The sequence below is a fragment of the Pan troglodytes genome, chromosome 1 (assembly GCF_028858775.2).
Source record: "Pan troglodytes isolate AG18354 chromosome 1, NHGRI_mPanTro3-v2.0_pri, whole genome shotgun sequence".
NCBI lineage: Eukaryota > Metazoa > Chordata > Mammalia > Primates > Hominidae > Pan > Pan troglodytes.
The window spans coordinates 196,205,533-196,207,934 of record NC_072398.2 but is presented as its reverse complement, the minus strand read 5'-3'; the positions used below and the strand labels follow the sequence as shown (position 1 = coordinate 196,207,934).

General features: G+C 54.7%; 1 protein-coding gene across 1 annotated transcript; it reads left to right on the top strand.

Moving 5' to 3' along the window:
- The first annotated feature begins 439 nt into the window (after window positions 1-439).
- On the top strand, window positions 440-2,018 carry GJB3 (gap junction protein beta 3). Its single transcript, XM_016958805.3, has one exon. It carries the CDS (start codon window positions 440-442, stop codon window positions 1,250-1,252), a length of 813 nt encoding a protein of 270 aa, XP_016814294.1. The 3' UTR covers window positions 1,253-2,018.
- The last annotated feature ends 384 nt before the right edge of the window (window positions 2,019-2,402 follow it).

Here is a 2,402-nt window from a genome sequence, read left to right as displayed (position 1 = left end):
ACTATGTACTACTTGCTTTGCAATCGTTCAATGATCAGTTTCATCTGTAAGTGAGGAGCACTGTAATAACTACCTTATGGGGTCATTCTAAGAGATTAAATGAGATTCTGCTCATAAAGTGTTTAACTTCGTGCCTGACTCTGAGTAAACACTCAATAAATGGTGATTGTTATTATCAGCCAAAGCACATTTGCTTCCTTCCAGCATACTAGCTCTGTTGCCTTTGGTCAAGTTATATAACCTTGCTGTGCCTCAGTTTCCTATCTGCAGCTTGGGAGGAATGATAGTTCTGAACTCAGAGGGTCGTTGTGAGGATTGAACAAGTCAGAACTCAGAACACTACCTGGTACATAGTAAATGCTCAATAAAGTCACCTATTCATTCATACAATGGTTTTTCCTCTAATTCTCTCAGGTAGGCACGGCCCCCACCAGGCGCCATGGACTGGAAGACACTCCAGGCCCTACTGAGCGGCGTGAACAAGTACTCCACAGCGTTCGGGCGCATCTGGCTGTCCGTGGTGTTCGTCTTCCGGGTGCTGGTGTATGTGGTGGCTGCAGAGCGCGTGTGGGGGGATGAGCAGAAGGACTTTGACTGCAACACTAAGCAGCCCGGCTGCACCAACGTCTGCTACGACAACTACTTCCCCATCTCCAACATCCGCCTCTGGGCCCTGCAGCTCATCTTCGTCACATGCCCCTCGCTGCTGGTCATCCTGCACGTGGCCTACCGTGAGGAGCGGGAGCGCCGGCACCGCCAGAAGCACGGGGACCAGTGCGCCAAGTTGTACGACAACGCAGGCAAGAAGCACGGAGGCCTGTGGTGGACCTATCTGTTCAGCCTCATCTTCAAGCTCATCATTGAGTTCCTCTTCCTCTACCTGCTGCACACTCTCTGGCATGGCTTCAATATGCCGCGCCTGGTGCAGTGTGCCAACGTGGCCCCCTGCCCCAACATCGTGGACTGCTACATTGCCCGACCTACCGAGAAGAAAATCTTCACCTACTTCATGGTAGGCGCCTCCGCCGTCTGCATTGTACTCACCATCTGTGAGCTCTGCTACCTCATCTGCCACAGGGTCCTGCGAGGCCTGCACAAGGACAAGCCTCGAGGGGGCTGCAGCCCCTCGTCCTCCGCCAGCCGAGCTTCCACCTGCCGCTGCCACCACAAGCTGGTGGAGGCTGGGGAGGTGGATCCAGACCCAGGCAATAACAAGCTGCAGGCTTCAGCACCCAACCTGACCCCCATCTGACCACAGGGCAGGGGTGGGGCAACATACGGGCTGCCAATGGGACATGCAGGGCGGTGTGGCAGGTGGAGAGGTCCTACAGGGGCTGAGTGACCCCACTCTGAGTTCACTAAGCTATGCAACTTTCGTTTTGGCAGATATTTTTTGACACTGGGCACTGGGCTGTCTAGCCAGGTATAGGTAACCCACAGGCCCAGTGCCAGCCCTCAAAGGACATAGACTTTGAAACAAGCAAATTAACTATCTACGCTGCCTGTAAGGGGCCACTTAGGGCACTGCTAGCAGGGCTTCCAGCTAACCCAGGAAGGGATGATCAGGAGAGGCTTCCCTAAGGACATAATGTGTAAGAGAGGTGAGAAGTGCTCCCAAGCAGCCACAACAGCAGCACAGAGGTCTGGAGGCCACACAAAAAGTGATGCTCTCCCTGGGCTAGCCTCAGCAGACCTAAGGCATCTCCACTCCCTCCAGAGGAGCCACCCAGATTCCTGCAGTGGAGAGGAGGTCTCCCAGCAGCAGCAGGTCTGGAGGCCTGAGAATGAGCCTGACTAGAGGTTCTGGAGATACCCAGAGGTCCCCCAGGTCATCACTTGGCTCAGTGGAAGCCCTCTTTCCCCAAATCCTACTCCCTCAGCCTCAGGCAGTGGTGCTCCCATCTTCCTCCCCACAACTGTGCTCAGCCTGGTGCCAGCCTTTCAGACCCTGCTCCCAGGGACTTGGGTGGATGCGCTGATAGAACATCCTCAAGACAGTTTCCTTGAAATCAATAAATGCTGTGTTTTATACAGGTTGGCTCTGTCTCTGGTTCTCCCACACTCCCACCCACTGACAGGACCCTGAAGGTAGGGAAGGTAAGCCCTCAGAAAGGGAAAGAGTTCCATGGCTCGGGGTGGAGCTAGGGTGGGGGCTGTGGCTGTGGCTGCAGCTGAGGCTTGAGCTGGAGCTCGGTTAGGCTGGGGCTGAGGTTGACAGCCGGGAGCTGGGTTTGTACCAGAGGAGGAGGCTGGGGTGGAACCTACTGATACATATGTTGGGATTCTAGCTGTGGCCACAAGAGTGCGCTGTGCTCCCTCTGCAATGGCGCTTCCAGCCTTCATAATTAGACTTCGCCCTGAGTACACACACAATCACTGCCACTCTCACTATAGACAAACCA